At 45.4% G+C, this 16,390-nt stretch overlaps 1 protein-coding gene across 1 annotated transcript in view; it reads left to right on the forward strand.

Annotated features, from left to right (window-relative positions):
• The first annotated feature begins 1,170 nt into the window (after positions 1–1,170).
• The window catches only part of PLXNC1 (plexin C1), a 171,610-nt gene continuing 156,390 nt past the window's right edge, over positions 1,171–16,390 (forward strand). Inside the window, exons 1-2 of the mRNA XM_088454572.1 lie at positions 1,171–2,157; positions 9,494–9,631. Of these exons, the coding sequence (XP_088310698.1) occupies positions 1,171–2,157; positions 9,494–9,631 (1,125 nt within the window). The remainder of the gene's footprint in view (positions 2,158–9,493; positions 9,632–16,390) is intronic.

Below are 16,390 nucleotides of genomic sequence, written 5' to 3' on the forward strand. Positions count from 1 at the left end.
AGTGAGGTAATATGCAACATTGCAGACTACAAGAGTTTGGTTGAGAAGATATATGGCATAGAGCACCAGTTAACTACTGCATACACGCCAGAACAGAATTGTGTCTGCAAGCCGGTCAACTGCACAATTGTGGACAGAGTGCAGACTATGCTGAATGATGTAGGACTAGAAAAGTGTTTTTGGGTAGAAACAGTATATCTGAAAAACTGTGTGCCCATAGAAGCTGTGAAAGGCAAAACACCTTTAGACGCTTGGCCTGGTAGAAAGCCAAGCATCGATCATCTCCAAGTCTTTGGTGCAGAGCATATGCACACATCCATAAGAAGAAGAGGTATAAACTGGATCCCAAGTCAGTTAAGTGAATCATGCTTGGATACTGCCAGGAAAGTAAAAGTTACAGACTATGGGACATTACAAACAAAAAGCTTACAAAATACAGGGATGTGTGGTTTTACATAAAACAGTGCCACCTAATGTAAAGCTGCAACAAGAACCAAAGCACAAATCTATTATGCTGAATATGCCGACAGCTGGAAGCGCGTCTGAGTTAGATACTACCAGTGTGGCTAACCAATTACAGAGCAGGAGTTCTGTGAGAAGCAACAGAGGAAAACCCCTAGCAGATATCATGAGCAAATATAATTTTTTGTGAACCGCAAAATATCCAAGAAGCAAAGTCAAGCAGCGACTGGGAGGAATCATTGTATGGCCTGTTGTTAACAGGCCGACTCACTGCAAGACAGTCAAGAACAAGTCAAGTCTTTTGTAAGACTTTTGTTAAAACTGGGATTATTTTTTACACTTTAATGTTTCTAATTGTATTGCCTTTATGATAATAAGTGAATTGATATTAGATTTAATAGTTTGTTGTATATATATATGGCGCTTGGCGCTTGCTGCATTTTGTTGATTTGAATTTTGACCTAACTATTGTGCCATGAAATAAGTTGCATAGCGGTAACAATTGTAGTTGCATAACTTTTCGGGTGCACTATGTAAGCTGCAGTATGCACTATAATAACAGTCTTTTCATTTAAAAAAACTTTGGAACTCCTTGGACTGCATGCAAGTCAGCATGATTTTTTTTCGTAACAGAGATCAAGACCTCAGGAAGTTGCCTAAAAACGAGAACTAGTACATTACAACATTTTAGCCTTTCATTCCATTTCCATGCTTGATTATATGCCTGAGGACAGTGCACACACCATACCTACAGACCTCACCCCTGCAGACCAGTGGCAAAGGATGTCAGATATTGTTTCTGCAAGCATCCTGCTCTCTCTTCTCATCAGCTTTGTAGCCACAGAACCTGAGTGCAGTGAAGGATCCTTCGTATTTGAACATCCTATAAATAACATTGCTGCTGGAAGACAATATGTTATCGTGGCCACAGAAAACTGCCTGTACCAATTTAATCACACACTGCATAAGCTGAAAAGTTCCGGAGCTAGTGGAGAAAATGACGAGTGCATGAAAAAAGGAGGCATGGGTCAGACTGCTCCTTATTATAACAAAATCCTCCTTGTCTATAACGACATTGTGCTCAGTTGCTGGAATGAAAATAAAGGATCCTGCATGGAGCAAAGTATTGATGGCCTGAAAAATCTTAGCAAACCTACTGAAGGCATCGTGCCCTGCGACCCAGAACAGCCAGCTGTGGGGCTCACATTCACCACTGACAACCGATTCTACTTATTTGTTGCTACATTTACACATGAACAATGCCCAGAACCAAAATGGCCAATAGAAATGAGACAGATAGAGAAAGGTTTGCTTATAAGTGGAGGTTCAACAAACATTGTTTCATTAAAGGAAAATACAATGGGTCTGCATTTTGTCGATGCATTTCAATGGAAGGAACATTTTATCTTTCCTTATTACCCATCTAACAGTACAAGTGCGAGACTTGTTGTTCTGCAGGTAAATGCCTTAGCATTGAACTTTCATAGTCAGTCCAATCTTACATGTGGCAGGGATGCACAAAGAGGAGTCATTTTGTCTTCCTTTGCATTTGCTAATTCAGAAGGATATTTTTGGGCTGGAATATTTGCTACACACAAGGACGTCTCACCGGACAGAACAGCACTTTGTGTCTACAATCTCACTGTCTTAGGCAATGGGTGCATCAAACACGACTTTGCATTTAGTGGAGACTGCGTGAGTATTTTCTTATTTAGATCAGACATGTTGTATATACAATAATATTTGATATCTAAATAGTTGGTTATGGCCAGGGCCTACGAGGGCTAAAAACTGCCCCAGGCATTTAAAGCACAAATGCCCATCTGTAAAGTGAGAATATCTGGGGTAGGTGGAGTAGTTGCTGCTCAGTGTTGGGTTCTGCCAAGGCAGTGTTGATTTTTGGTGTCTTTTGTTCTGGTATAATGAATATATGAGTCTCTGTGCAAGATCCCCGTGCAATGTTCCAGTGTCAAACGCAGGATTTTGAAAGGAAGGGTTTCCAAGTCCTTGGTTACCGAACCACTGAAAAGACATCTAGCCACAAATAAATAGATAGATAGATAGATAGATAGATAGATAGATAGATAGATAGATATAAACAGCTTACACAGGATTTAGGACCACAACTAAAAAAATAACACTCAGCCTGATGGGGTACAGACACACTGACTGACACAGACACACCCCTATCACTAAAAAACATGAATGCAGCAGGCAAATAAATACAGCCAGCATGATTTATTAAAGACCCCCCTCCCCCTTTCCGATGCGCCCAGTAGTAGTCCCCCTTATGCAGTGGCCCAAGTAGTACCCCTTATATAGTGCCCCCAGTAGTCCCCCTCTATGCAGTAGCCCCAGTAGTGCCTCTTATATCGTGCCCCCAATAGTAGTCCACCTTCTGTAGTGGCCCCAGTAGTACCCCTTATATAGAGCCCCCAGTAGTAGTACCCCCTTTGCAGTGCCCCCAGTAGTGCCCCTGAAATAGTGCCCCAAGTAGTAGTCCCCCCTTTGCACTGCCCCCAGTAGTGCCCCTTATGTAGTGCCCCCAGTGGCAGTCCCCATTTTGCAGTGCCCCAGTAGTGCCCCTTATATAGTGCCCCCAATAGTAGTCCCCCCCAGTAGTAGTCCCCTCTATGCAGTGCCCCAAGAAGTGCCCCTTATATAGTGTCTCCAGTAGTAGCCCCCTCTATGCAGTGCCCATTATATAGTGCCCCCAGTAGTAGTTCCCCCTTTGCAGTGCCCCCAGTAGTGCCCCTGAAATAGTGCCCCAAGTAGTAGTCCCCCCTTTGCAGTGCCCCCAGTAGTGCCCCTTATGTAATGCCCCCAGTGGCAGTCCCCCTTTTGCAGTGCCCCAGTAGTGCCCCTTATATAGTGCCCCCAATAGTAGTCCCCCCAGTAGTAGTCCCCTCTATGCAGTGCCCCCAGAAGTGCCCCTTATATAGTGTCTCCAGTAGTAGCCCCCTCTATGCAGTGCCCATTATATAGTGCCCCCAGTAGTAGTCCCCCCAGTAGTAATCCCCCCAGTAGTGCCCCTTATATAGTGCCACAAGTAGTAGTCCTCCCAGTAGTGCCCCTTTTATAGTGCCCCCAGTAGTAGTCCCCCCGTAGCGCCCCTTATATTGTGTCCTAAGTAGTAGTCCCTTTATTCAGTGCCCCTAGTAGTGCCCCCTATACAGTGCCTCCAGTAGCGGCCCTCCCCCTATTCAGTGCCCCTAGTAGCGGCCACCCCCCTATACAGTGCCCCAGTAGTGCCCCTCCCTTGCAGTGCCAGTGTCAGTGCCCGTGCCCCTTACACACACAAACAAAAAAACCCCCACAACTTACCTGAAACCCCGCTCCTGCCGCGACCGCCGCTGTCCGCTCAAACCGGCCCACTCTGCACTATGGGAGAGATGTCATGACAGAGGTTCAGTGATTCACTGCGCAGGTGACGTCATGACATCACCCGTGATGTGAGGAGCGTGCTTGCCCTGCGCACCGTCATATCAGTCAGAGGCAGCGGTGGTGCGGCAGCAGCGGGAGCGTGGTGAGGTAAGTACTGGGCAGGGGGCCTTGCATAATGATAAGGGGTACTACTTTAGGGGGGCCTGCATAAGGGGCGCTACTTTAAGGGGCAGTGCATATGGGGGCACTACTTTAGGGGGCCCTGCATGTGGGGTAAAACTGCAGAGGGCACTGCATAAGGGACACTACTTTAGAGGGCCCTGCATATGGGGTAAAACTACAGGGGGCACTGCATAAGGGGCACTACTTTGGGGGTACTGCATATGGGGTAAAACTACAGGGGGCACTGCATATGGGGAAAAACTACAGGGGGCACTGCATAAGGGGCACTACTTTGGGGGTACTGCATATGGGGTAAAACTACAGGGGGGCCCTGCATATGGGGTAAAACTACAGGTGGCCCTGCATATGGGGTAAAACTACAGGGGGCACTTCTTTAGGGGACAGTGCATATGGGGCAAAACTACAGGGGGCACTGAGTAAGGGACACTACTTTAGGGGGCACTGCATAAGAAGCACTACTTTAGGGGGCCCTGCATATGGGGTAAAACTACAGGGGGCACTGCATAAGGAACACTACTTTAGAGGGGACTGCATATGGAACAAAACTACACAGGGCACTGAATTATGTCTCTAAACAGATTGTTAACCCTAATAGTCACTTGTAACTGTCTATAAATGATTAGGCAAAAATCAGAATGTTACATAACGTAATGAACACTCTTTACTCCAATGGTATAAAATAATTAGCTGAACATATCTGTAACACATACAGTATATCCTGTGGATTAGTACAAGTTACACTACAATATCAGTTCCAAGGTAGATACATTCCAGCCACCGGTGGTACGCCTCCGGGGTCTGGGTATCACAGAAGGATGGCCGCGGTCTGGGGGGGGTTATGTTACAAGCTTAAGTTCCTGGTAACTGATTATCAGACATCCCCGCCTATATAGAGAGTTACTTTTCCACCTTCCTGCTGCCAAGCGCTTCGACTCGTCATTGGCTAGACTAGGAGGCTTCTATCTTCGAGGACCGCTGCTCCATACACCAACCTTCCAGATTGTTTGTGTCACATGACCGCTATGTGTAGAAGACAGTATACAGGACAGGGATACGCATGCAAAGTGGTGTAAGTTGGTAGTGTGTTTTGGAAAAAGCTCCAACGCGTTTCAGCCGTCTATGGCCTTCCTCTGGGAGTTGTGTACCATGTTATTCTTGGATCTGATTATGTAGCCATGGGTCAGTACTCTCGTATGCAAATAGTATTGGCCCTTTCCTGATTGGTTGATTCTCATCTGGATCTGATAGGTGATTAAGTCTGTCACTCCTGGATGTAACAGTGGTATTGGATGATCTGGTAGTGTTTTTTTCTAGCACCCTGCATCTGTCACAACCCATGCAGTTCCTCTTTCCTGCCTGTGGTGTCGCTCTCTGCTGTTGTGCTTCTAGCACACTGTGGTCTGTATCTTAGCAGTTTGTTGCATCAGCTGAGTGTGCTAGCTGCACCAGAGCAGAGATCGACACCCCAGGCAGGAAAGAGGAACTTGCCAAGTGGGAGGCAGGTGCAGGGTGCTAGAATGAACACAATCTGGTGTGAACAGTGCCATATTGTGTCTGGATATATATTGGTTACAGAGTCATAAAAACTAGAGAGAATAGAGGCGTTCTGATAATAAAACTGCAGGATGTCAATCAAGTTCAGTGTTGCATGCTTAGTTACAGATGATGCAGCCTGACTATTAGGTTATAAACATTGATGTGTAGATCTCGTCTGAATGTGGCAATTCCCCCTATCTCATATGGAGTGGTTACATATGGGTGACAATACTATTGGTATTGCGTATTGCTGGCCATTGAGGATCATTTGGTATTGCATACAGAGATCTAGATAGGATGTAAATACCAAATGCAATAAGCTTGGGATCTATGGGGAAAAGGTTATATAATTCATAGGGGTATGACAGCGTCAGGTTCCTGGCTCCTGTATCCTGACCGCTGGCATCCCGAAGGGAAGTATCGGGAGTTAGGCTAGTTTCACACGTGCCGGTTTTGACCAAGCGGCAAAGAGCCACCCGTTTTTTTGCCGGGTGTGAAAAATAGATAACATGGAAGCAGTTGGATCCTATCAAACGGGCCGGGCACGGCACGGTTGCTGTGTAACAGCTGGGAGAATCCACTGTGCAGGATGGCTGCCGTGCCATGCCCGTGCCGTGCCCGTGCCTGTCCCTGCACGCCAGTGGTGTATAGGAAATAATGTTTCCTTTCACACACACGGGCTTGTGCCGGCTGGGCTTGTGCAGCAGCTGCTGCTGTGCATGCCCGCCCCCACAAAAACACATTAAAAGCACCTCAAAGCCGCTGCTTGTGAAAGGCACTGAGTGCCTGAAAAAACCCGGCCTGCTGCCGCCAGGTTCTTCCCCGCCCGGCCAAAACCGGCAAGTGTGAAACTGGCCTTAGGGGAGGGTTAGGTTTAGTGTTAGGGGTAAGGCACTAGGGAGAGGGTTAGGGTTAGGCACTAAGGGGGGAGGGTTAGGTTTAGGGTGCGGGGAGGTTAGGTTTAGGCACCAGGGAGGGAGTGTTAGAATTAGGGAGCAGGGAGGGGGAAGTTAGGTTTAGGCACTAGGGGGGGAGGTTAGGATTAGGCACGTGGGAGGAAGGGTTAGGATTAGGGTAGAGGTTAGTGCTACTATACTTTAGGGATGTGCAGGCTATACTTATGTATGGGTGTCGGGATTCTAACTGTCGGGATGCCGCTGTTGGTATTCTGACCAGCGGCACCCCGACCGCCGGGAACCCATACCAAACCTTTCTGGCTTACGTATCTATTGCGACATAAATGATCTCCATCTGTGTTTGATAGTTTTACTGCATCTATTAATTTATTTACTGCTTGCAGATGATTGATTTTATTTAATTGTCTCTATTTAGCCCAAGTGGTGCAAATGTTTTAATTCGTACATCCACCTGAGTTCTATTTTATTTATCTTATTAGTGAAAGCTCCTCCCCCCAGTTAGGTCTCATTTCTTGTATCCCTACAAATTGTAGTGTTCTTATGGAAGTCTTTGAAATGTTTAGATAAGTTGTGTTCCTCTAAACCTTTTTTAATGTTTCGTATGTATTTGCTAATGCGTACTTTCAGTGGTCTTGTGGTTCTGCCTACGTAATGCTGGTGATATACACATTCAAGGAAACAAACCACTCCCTTACTGTTGCATGTCAGTCTGCTTCTTATCTCATAGGTAACATCTGTATGATTGGATCTGAAGTGGTTTTGTACTGTGTCTTCCTGAATTAGTAGACCCTAGACATGTGCCACAATAATAGAAGTTCATTACGTTATATCACATTCTGATTTTTGCCTTCTCATTTATAAACAGTTACAGTGACTATTAGGATTAACAATCTGTTTAGAGACATACAGTAATTCATCAATACACTCTACCTTCTTGAATGTGAGACATAACTTGAGAGGAGGAGACTTTATTAATAAGATAAATAGAATAGAACTCAGGTGGATGTATGAATTAAAAAGGTTTGCCCCACGTGGGCTAAATATAGACAATAAAATAAAATCAATCATCTGCAAGCAGTAATTGAATTAAAAGATAAAGTAAAACTATCAAACACATATGAGATAATTTTATTGTCGCAACAGATGTGTAAACCAGAAGGATTACCAGTAGGGAAAACATACCCACTAACAGTAAACATCACCAGATGTATGACTCCTATCCCTAATGATTACATAGCCTTTTCAACATAGATCCGGAGCTGATTGCATTTGGTATTTACATCCTACCTAGAGCTCTGTACGCAATACCAGATGATCTTCAATTAGCAGCTATACCAATAGTTTTGTCACCTTATGTAACCACTCGATATGAGATAGGGGGAATTCCCACATATAGAGAAGATCTACACTTCAATGTTTATAATCTAATACTAATAATCAGGCCGCATCATCTGTAAATAAGCCTGCAACACTGAACTTTAATGACATTTTTCAGTTTTAGGGGCCTATGTATCAAAGATTGAAGAGAGATAAAATTGTGAGATATAAATCACCAACCAATCAGCTTCTAACTTACATTTTATAACCTGTGTTTGAAAAACGACAGGACATGATTGGTTAATACTTTTTCTCTCACAATTTTATCTGCAAGGTTTTTGAAGCAGGTACATACATGTGACAGAGGGTAGTGAGGGCCATGCTTGCGAGACCCTATCAACTGGCTGGAATGTGTGGACTGGACTGCAAAATGGTGAGGCGATATAAGGGAGATGGCACTAAGCCTTGGACAGTGAAAAAGTGGAGAGTAATAAAGTACCACCCAATCAGCTCCTGTCAGTTTGCAGGCTGTGTTTGAAAAATGACAGGAGCTGATTGATTGGTACTTTATCACTCTCCAATTTATCACTTTCCAAGGCTTGGTACACCTGCCCCACTGTATGTATGTAAAGACCCCAGAAACCAACTCTTTAAAAGGATTTGTAAATAATTAGACAAAAGTAAACCATGTTTTTCTAAAAACTGATACTGCTAGTTTTATATGCTCGCTGAGGGCAAGATCTATAACTGATGCCCAACCCATGCAGGGATGGAATGGGGCTGTTGATCCCCCGCTAGTCCCTCTGCACGCACTCCCGCAAAGGGGGCGTAACCTTTCCATAAAAGGGGCATGGTTACGTGTCATGGGGGCACGTTGCGAGTCACGGGAGCCTGGGCTCGTTGCACGCCCCCTGTCTTTCAGTATCCCGGCCGAGCAGAGTGCCAGGAGGTGGAGCTGCTTGGCCAAGGTTTAACACCAAACCGGCCCATCTGGCCCCCGGCACTTCTGGCATTTGCCAGAAGTGCCAGATGGGCAGTCTGGCCCTGCCCCCATGACACTCCCACTAAACAGAACAGTTCCGTGCGTCCACATGGTCGCTGCCCAGAAGTGCCAATTTTTACATAAAGAGTGGGCCATAAATGGAGGCACTGATCCCTCCATACTTGCAATCTCCATTCATATGCATTATTCTCAAACAGCACATGCGCAGTCGGCATCTTGATATGTAATATATCCATTAGATCCATCCTCAATTCCACTTGCATCCAACTAAGAATCAGGCCCAATATATTTATATATTTCAGCTTGAATTTATAGTTTTGCTCACGTACCCCCAATTACTTACTTACCACCAGTGGCTGATTTACCCAGGGGATGCTGGTGTGCAGCCCCCAGTACAATCCGCCACCCCCTGGCACTTTCTAGTACAAGTGCTTTCTGCTAATCACACACAGGACAGGTAGGCCCAGGGGAGGTGTTTTCTCCCCCTGGGACTGCTAGTCCAGACCACGATTAGCAGAGAGAGCGCCTCCAATGTGAAGCCATTCCCCTGCCTTGCCCTGAGCTCTATCTGACTTCTCAATGTACATTGGATGTTATTGTTATTGCACCTTTATTAGTTAGCATTAGCACCATTGATATGTTCTATTGTTCATTCTTCAGATTGTAATATTTATAAGCATTTTATTTACAGACTAGTAATTTTAGTGATCTTATGCCAATACGCGAAATGCCGACACTGATTCACGGAGACCTATCTGCAGTATATGCAATGGAAGTGCAGAAGAGACTGGTATTTTTTCTTGGAACCAGAAAAGGACAATTACTTAAGGTCAGCCAATGATATAAATGTTTGCCTGCCCATGTCATGTAGTAAAGAGAGGTAAAATCAATGTAAACTTTTTTTACTGCCTGGTGTTAAGCACACCCATTGTGGTCTTACATACCTGTGTGTAACAAATTATACATTTACTTACAATGGGCCTGATGCAGAGTTGTACACAAATTTGTACAGAAAATCTGTTACTGAATTGTGTGCATGGCAAAAGTATACCCATATGCAGAGTTGTACACATCTTGCCGCACACACACCCCCTAGCCATATGCTTGGTTTGCTATTAGTCATCATCACCATCAAGGCCCACTTGAACCATCCTATACTAGGTGCAATAGATATCTCTGCAAATAAGCATATTTACATTTACGTACAACTGTACATTCCATCAAAATGCCCTCACTGATCTTTGCCTTGGTGAGAATGCCCCATTACAGCACAATCATGCCCTCTTCAGTTGAAAGTGGAGATGCGGTTGAAATACATTAGACTTTTCATTACTCTTAAATTCAAACGCTCAGTTCAGGTGCATTAACAAAATGAAAACGCACAATATAGTCTCCGCAAACAGGTGAACATACAACTCTGCATAATGCACAATGTGTTTAAATGCCAGTGCAAGGTAAAGGGGCAACTGCTTGGTATTTCAGCAAAGTTATGTATAATACTGACTCCCTACTGTACATCCTTTTTACCTTCAATCATTATATGAAAGCTATACAGTTTATTTCTATCCAAATATTATTTATGGCAATGTTAGGCAGTAAGGGGAAATACATTTAGCTTTACTCTGTAATGAAAACCAGAGATCAAAATAACTTTAGTTATTTTTTATGGAATGGGTATGAAGTCCAGCCGATTCCCGATGCTGGCAGCACGGAGGGAGAAGATCCAGACAGGGCAGGTAAGTACCCTATCCCTATCCCTCTCCCCTCCCTCTAACCCTCCCTTAGTGGTGCCTAACCCTAAGCCCCCCCTAATGCCTAACCCTAACCTCCCCCGGGGGTGCCTAACCCTAACCTCCCCTTACCGCACCCTAGACCTAACCCTCCCGGGGGGGTGCCAAATCCTAATCTCCCCCCAGTGGTGCCTAACCCTAACCCCCCTCCCCCTAGCCTAACCCTAACCCTCCTGGGGGGGTGCCTAACCCCGGGAGTCCCTAAACCTAACTCCCCCCCCCCACGTCTAAGTGCTAAGACGTCCGGACTTACCTCGATCGGTCCGGCGTCCTTCTGTATTCCGGCATCAGGATTAAGATAGGCGTCAGTATTTCAATGCCTATCTTAAGCCCCTCTGTTGGGCTTTAGTTGTCGGGACATAGACCGGCGGCATGTAGTTCGTTGGTCTATTAACTACATTAATCAATTACATATGGGTTTGTGTAGCACCTGTTAATAATAAGGATATATATCACAGAGAAGTTCACAGACCATATCATATCTCAGAACTGAGGCCCTGATTCAGAGCCCGATGCCCTGACAGAGCGCTCGCTCTGAATCAGGGCCGTCCCTTTGAATTTAAGAGCGGCCTCCTGGCCGCTTGCATAGCTGTGGGTGACCACCCACAGCTATAGTGAGCGGCCAAAATGATGGTCGCGATGGTCGACGAGACCCTTGCGGTAGAGTCTCGTTGCCGCAAGCCCTGGACTGCTTTTGGCTCTATCAGAGCCAAAAGCACTCCCACTGACATCACTTGTGATGTCAGTGGGGCCGGCCACACTTCCCATGGGAACGCCTCCATCTGGGCAGCCACGCCCCCAGCACGCCCACCAAAGGGGCCATGCTGTCACTCACCATCGACAGCACGCCCCCTTTGGTGCGAGACCCATAACAGCAGCTTGGCCATCGTTATTTGGATATCGCGCATGCGCACGACGGAGCCGCCTACATCGTGCGCATGCGCACTTGGCCAACATCAACCCGCTTGCGAGCGCTCGCGAGCGGGTCTGAATTAGGCCCTGAGATCTAATATCCATAAAAATGTACGATAAGGAATGTGAATCATTCCAAATAATTTCAAAATGAACACTGAAATGATTACATCAGAATGCACTAGTTATTGTATCCGATGACATAAAAGTCACTTCTTCTACAGATTATGGGCTCTATTTATTAACATTATTTTTACTAAAATAAAGTGAAAAAGGGTGTTTTCACACCCTTTTCACATTATTTTAGTTTCACCTGTAGTTATTACAGGGCAATTGGAGTAGAATTAGTAAAATTCTACTCCAACCCCTAATATAACTTATTTTTAGTAAAGCAGATCGCATTTCCCATAATTGTAATGGGAAATGTGATCCGACCAGAGTTACTAAAAATAAATTGTAAAAAAATACCGGGGGAAGCCCTGTGATAATAACGCCACCTGGAGGTGGCGTTATCCAGGGTCTCCCCCGGTTACCGGGCTCCCACTCTGCTCTAACAGGGAGAGCAGAGGCGGGAGCCGGTACCAGTAATCAGCTATGTGGTCTAAACAGACCGCAAGCTGATTGCTGTAAAAAAAGAGAAAAAAAATGTAAACATTTTTTTTACTTACCTGAATCCAGGGACCGGTGATCGGGCCTCTGGTGATGGCTCCTCTCCGGTCAGCTGGTCTCCCATAGTGCACTGCGGCCCGGTCATCAGGTGATCGGGTCCCAGTGCAGTATGGGAGATCACCTGATCGGGAAGCCCGGAGAAGATCACCGGAGGCCAGGAGGATGCAGGTAAGTGTAATGAAGGGAGGGGGGGTCGCGGGGGTCCGCGATCGTGGGGGGCGGGGCTTAGCATTGGTGGGGGGTAGCAGCGACGGTGGGTCGGCGCATGCACGGGCTCTTAGTCGCGGTATTTTTTCCAAAAATACCGCGACTAGAGTGCGGATGGGATCCGCAGGGACAGAGCTTTATCACAAGCTCTGTCCATGTAAGGGATTTATAGTAAATCCCTGTGACATTGCATGAATTCGCAATGCGAATTCACTCGGTAATATCACACTACAATCCGCATTCAATATGCGGATTGTAGTAAATAGAGCCCTATATCTTAAAAGAGTTTATCACTTATATATTATACAGAGAAAAAAAAAGTAAGTCAGAAGTTAAGGCTGCAACCCCAATTTGCTAAATAGTATAAAATGTATTTTCACATACTACAGTACATTGATATTAAAAGTCTGTAATCTGTTTTCCATGAAGAGTGTAAAAAACTTTGGCTGTGACATTCTCCAAAACTTTTAATAGAAATAAAATCTATGTTGGGAAATAGAACCTTACATATTATTAGTAAAGCTGGCCACACATCTAAAGATTATCTGTTCAACCAGCCAACTAGTTGATTGGTTGGAATGAAAATTTGGTAAGGTATGGGAGTTAAACCTTCTATCGGATGAGGTGTTGTCATGTGTGCAAACCACTTATCATACTAACATAAAATAAAGACACTGAGACGTGGATTTGGCAGATAACTTGATGGCGATTTATTGGAGAAATTAATATTATTTATTAATTCTTAAATTAATTAAGGATGTATGGTGGCAAAGAAAGGACGGCCAGAAATCAGCCAGATCTGCTATGCCCACACACAAACAACAAAAGACATAGCAGGCGTAGATCGCCCAGAGTGCATACACATAACCATGTAAACCATGTCAAACACAAAAGGTAACGCTCACCCCCTAACTTGACTACCCACCCGTTTAGGTGATGATACTGCCCCCCGTTAGGTTGGTACAGCCAACTACCAGTCAACGAAGGGAACGCCCTTAACTCATAATTGCACCTGGACTGGTGAACTGCCGTTCTTTCCGCCACTACATAATTAACTACAACAACCTGCCAATAATTGCAAAGGGAAGGGAGGGTGGGCAATCTGGAACAAAGAGGCTTTGGCCCTCACTTCTAGCCCCTTATATAATGTCTCTATTGAAAACCCGCCCCTGCTAACGATAGGCTAACTCTAAACAGTAATTTGCATACATGCCGGCCCCCATCCTAGAGGTTTAACACACCTCTTTTCTTATGCAATCTTTCGGTTTCACTAAACCTTCTATCGGATGAGGTGTTGTCATGTGTGCAAACCACTTATCATACTAACATAAAATAAAGACACTGAGACGTGGATTTGGCAGATAACTTGATGGCGATTTATTGGAGAAATTAATATTATTTATTAATTCTTAAATTAATTAAGGATGTATGGTGGCAAAGAAAGGACGGCCAGAAATCAGCCAGATCTGCTATGCCCACACACAAACAACAAAAGACATAGCAGGCGTAGATCGCCCAGAGTGCATACACATAACCATGTAAACCATGTCAAACACAAAAGGTAACGCTCACCCTCTAACTTGACTACCCACCCGTTTAGGTGATGATACTGCCCCCCGTTAGGTTGGTACAGCCAACTACCAGTCAACGAAGGGAACGCCCTTAACTCATAATTGCACCTGGACTGGTGAACTGCCGTTCTTTCCCGCCACAGCAAGGTTCTGCTTAGAAGAACCGCCGCACCGCCACCATACCAAGGAGTACCCCAATAACGCCAACACCCTAAAAAGATCCACAAGAAATAATGACACCCCTTCTTCTGTCAAATGAACTCCATCAGCCCTATATAAATGACTAAAACGAAATTGAATGCCCTTATGGTAAATGACACGGCCATCATTGGCCATCACAAATTTGGCTACTGCAAAGTTAAGCTTCTTCCTAGCCTCATCTATAGTGGGAAAACTCCTAACCCCACGCCAGACCTGTCGAGGCACAATGCAAGACCAAAGTAATGTACACGAGGGCCAGGCCGATAGCACCCTCGCCAAATCGTTAATTATATCAAGTCGCAATGCTAAAGAGGACTTCTGTCCTAAGTCGTTGCCTCCTAAATGGGTCACCAAAATACGTGGCCTGCCAAAATTTTTTGCGTACTCTAACAGTCTAGGACAAAAGGAATGCCATCTCATACCCCTGAAACCTATCCAACGGATCCTAGCAGAATGTTCACAAAGTGGAGCATGATCTGAACTCATAAAGCTAGCGGCCCAGAAAATATAAGAATGGCCTGCGTGTCAAAGAGCAAACCTAAAAATGGAGAAAAGCAGTAAATACCAAATTAGTAGTTGTAATAAAACAATAAAATTTTATGGTGTATAAGTGGGATCTGAAAGAACAATAAGTGAGTATCTGCCAAAAGAAAAAGTTTCTATTGGTTGCCAGCTTTACTATTTATAGTGGCTAGGACAAACAAAAAGACACAAAGGGGAAGAATGGGTGGGGGGAAATTGGGAAAAAACATGTGAACTCGGCAAGAGGTAAAATAAAAACCTGCTGAGGGATGGACTATGACCTAATTAAATGTTTTGAAATTAGCCGAATTGAATCCGTCAGATCAGGCAAAAATTGTAAAATCCCTCAAGACTCCCATTGCCAGCAATGGCGAGTAGCTAATCCCGAGTAGGGTAGACAGGGGTAACAGACGAGACAAGACGAGACGGAACTTGAGACAAAAACAAGAAAACCAGGCAAGCAATAAAACATAACATTGAAAATATTACATTGCCCTATGGTTCCAAACAATCTTAATGAGTAGGTCGGATGTAACTTTTATAACTATCCGATTTCCAACGTCCCAGTGACTTAATTTCCGATGGTGAGAAACCCGCAGCAGCTGCCGAAGTTGCGGCGCCGATCCTAAATGAGTGCGTACCAAAATCCTGAGGTGAGAGGCCTAAACCCGATACACACTGCTTCAGAAACCAACCAAACTGGTATTTGGTAAGCGGAGTTCTGTTCAAGTGCATAAGCCATGAACCAGGTACATCCGGGCGTAACAATGCGTAACGCATCGCTAACGCCACAGGGCAGATCCGTTCGTCCTTAGACGGACTCAACGAGAACCACCTACCCCTACCAGTCTGGTCGGTCTTTGACCGCCGTATCCTACAAAGCAAAGCTCGATGAGTGACCGAGATATCCGAGCAGAGCATGGTGGCATCAACCCGTTTGGAAGATGCCACCAACTCCGATACGCGCAATGCGCCGTGAAAAGCCACCGAAAACGCCAATTGGATCAGGATCGCCTCGTACTCGGTAAACGCCACTTCGGGGACTGCCCCCAGCACTGCTGGAAGCAAATGGGCATCCACAGGTTTCCTACGGTCAGCAACTGGCCGAGAGACTCGCGCCCAACCCCTTAAAGCCTTCGCAATCAGAAAGCTTTTAGTAAAGTCAGGTTGTCCCTTTAATTTAACATAAAATGCAATGCCTGCCAAGGAGCGCGCCACAGAAGCCCTGGATCTACCCCCCAAACGGAGACTCCAAATAAAAGAAAGCATCGCACGATGCTGACCCTTACCTGCCTGCCTGCTGCTACGGGAATAGTCTTCCCATTCATGCCAAGCCTGATGATAAGCTCGCAAAGTGGAGGGGGCTAGAGACTGCTCTGCTAAGCCCTCCATGCCGGCTCGATCACCTGCCAAACATAAGAGGGGCAAAGCACAGCATCAACGTCAGCACCAGGGGCCAAAGATCGGAATCTAGCCCACTGAAAACGTGATAACGCATCAGCTATCCCATTCTCTACCCCCGGCACGTGTCTTGCTTTAAACATGATGTTAAAACGCAAACATGTCAGCACCAGCTGCGCAAGCAAAAGCAAAACCAGCAGGGAAGACGCGCGTTGACGATTAATCGCGTGCACCACGCCCAGGTTGTCACACCTGATCACGATGCTGCGATTGCGCAAGCGTTCACTCCAGATTTCTAAGGAAACCATTATGGGA

The sequence above is a fragment of the Taudactylus pleione genome, unplaced genomic scaffold, assembly GCF_031769625.1.
Source record: "Taudactylus pleione unplaced genomic scaffold, aTauple2 ptg000040l, whole genome shotgun sequence".
Taxonomy (NCBI): Eukaryota; Metazoa; Chordata; class Amphibia; order Anura; family Myobatrachidae; genus Taudactylus; species Taudactylus pleione.